General features: G+C 56.8%; 1 protein-coding gene across 1 annotated transcript; it reads left to right on the top strand.

The window, feature by feature from the left end:
- Positions 1-15: 15 nt before the first annotated feature.
- Positions 16-1,735, top strand: LOC104164516 (apoptosis-enhancing nuclease-like). The gene is made up of 3 exons (XM_009703863.1): positions 16-669; positions 953-1,153; positions 1,532-1,735. The coding sequence occupies exons 1-3, from the start codon at positions 16-18 to the stop codon at positions 1,733-1,735; spliced, it is 1,059 nt and encodes a 352-aa protein (XP_009702165.1).
- The last annotated feature ends 308 nt before the right edge of the window (positions 1,736-2,043 follow it).

The raw sequence follows: 2,043 nt of genomic DNA, 5'->3' as shown, positions 1-2,043 counted from the left end.
CCTGGCAAAGGGCAGATGACCCCGCTGCTGCCCACCCTGAAGGTCTCCGCACCCACCCTGCAGGGCACCCATGGCCCTGCCCCGGGGGGCTGTGCTCAGCCCCCGGAGGGTCCCAGCTCGCCGCAGGGTCGCAGCAAGAAGAAGAGCCGTAAGCACCAGCGGTTCATGGAGCGCCGGGCACTGCTGGAGCAGAAGGGGCTGCTGAGCCCTCGCAGGCGCCTGGGCATCCAGGCCCCCGTGGCAGGGCCGGAGGCACGCAGCACGCTCACCAAGGTGGATGACACTACAGCACTGCGCTGCAGGAAGGTCCCCAAGCCCAAACAGGTCGTCTCCCCATCCCTGTCCACATCTGACTCTCCAGAGAGCATAGCCAGGCACCACTCCGTGCTGCTATCCCAGGGGAATGGCAGCTCCAAGGGAGTGCGGACGTCCTCCCCATTCCTGCGCCCAGGCAAATACGTGGCCATCGACTGTGAGATGGTGGGCACTGGTCCTCAGGGCAAGCTGAGCGAGCTGGCACGGTGTTCCGTGGTGAACTACGAGGGGGATGTCATCTACGACAAGTATGTCCAACCTGAGCTTCCCATCGTGGACTACCGGACGCGATGGAGTGGTATCACCAAGCAGCACATGAAGAACGCAATTCCCTTCAAGGCTGCCCAGGCAGAGGTGAGGAAAAAGAGAGAAATAAAAAAAAAAAGGCTGTGTGTTATCTGTCAGACACAAATTAGGTTATTTGGTGATGTGTACTGAGCTGCTCTGAGGCAGAGACACAAGCACAAGATGGGGACCCTCTGAAGCTGTGCAGTAGGTTGGTTTGCTTGTTACTGCTCCATTCTGGGAACCTAAAATCGAACTGAAGGAACTGAATTTAACACAGAATAGTTTATTTTCTGCTTGATTGATGTTTCTTTTGCTGTACTGCCTGTCTAACCCTTTCTGACGCTTCTAGATCCTGAAGATCTTGAAAGACAAGATTGTGGTAGGACACGCCATCCACAATGACTTCCAAGCCCTGAAGTACTTCCACCCGAAAGACAGGACCCGAGACACGAGCCGGATCCCCATTCTGAACAAGAGGGCAGGGCTGCCTGACAGGGTCAATGTCTCACTCAAGAGCTTGGCCAGGCACCTGCTCCAGAAAAAGATCCAGGTAAGCACTAGGAACCTTGAGATGGGGAGCAGTTCCCGGGTTTGCTACAAGCCTGTGTGGTCACCCTGGTCCCCCCCATCTCCATGGGTGTTGTCTGTGAGATGGAGATGAATGTTGTTCATCCTGTTCTCTCAGCTGTGATCAAGCTGGGGGAGCCTAGGACCTCCCAAGCTGACCATTAAGCATCTTGGTAAAGCAGGGACAGGACCTGTGCCCTCTTGAAAGTGCTCAAGAGATTCCTGCATTTCCTCGGCTGCATTGAACCTTTGCCATCTCCAAAACCCCCAGCACTCGTGTCCTTCCGAGCAAGCAGACAACATGACCTGTGGGATTTCTGCCACCCCTTTTATCTAATGAGGTTTTTCCCCCTTTGCTTAGGTTGGCTGCAAAGGGCACTCGTCGGTGGAGGATGCTCAGACAGCCATGGAGCTGTACAGACTGGTGGAGGTGCAGTGGGAGATGGAGCTGGCCCGTAGCCTGCCCCCCCGGCCCCCCAGCCCTGTCACAGACCCCACCACAGACAGCAACCAGTACATGGATGACCGGTACTGGCCCACAGACCTGATGGCAAGCAGCCTGTGATGGGGGATAGCATCTCCTCCACATGTTTCGGGCCATCCCGGTGCCTTCAGCTATTAAAGGTGGAGGTGGCTGCTGACCTCCTACCCCAGGGCTTGTGCCCATGGGCTCTCCCTGACACCCAACCCCCCTGTGGGCAGCAGCGCAGGGGAGTTGGACACCCCCAGCCCGATTCAGGGGTGGAGAAATGGTGACGCTTGGACACCAGCTATTTCCCGAAAACCTCGCAGCCTCTTGCTGTCACACAGAAATAAGCACTGTGGCTGTGCCATGGTTCATCTGTCACTTGGTGCTCGGGGATGAGCAGGGTT

This window comes from Cariama cristata, unplaced genomic scaffold, assembly GCF_000690535.1.
Source record: "Cariama cristata isolate BGI_N322 unplaced genomic scaffold, ASM69053v1 scaffold8387, whole genome shotgun sequence".
Classification (NCBI taxonomy): Eukaryota; Metazoa; Chordata; class Aves; order Cariamiformes; family Cariamidae; genus Cariama; species Cariama cristata.
The sequence above is the reverse complement of the archived record's forward strand: the minus strand, read 5'-3'. Positions and strand labels throughout refer to the sequence as shown.

Bases quoted from the DNA above. Each gene is read 5' to 3' on its own strand.
- LOC104164516 (XM_009703863.1), top strand. From the start codon at position 16: ATGACCCCGCTGCTGCCCACCCTGAAGGTCTCCGCACCCACCCTGCAG. The intron at 670-952 runs GTGAGGAAAAAG...TGACGCTTCTAG, and splicing joins TCAAGGCTGCCCAGGCAGAG to ATCCTGAAGATCTTGAAAGA. The intron at 1,154-1,531 runs GTAAGCACTAGG...CCCTTTGCTTAG, and splicing joins TGCTCCAGAAAAAGATCCAG to GTTGGCTGCAAAGGGCACTC.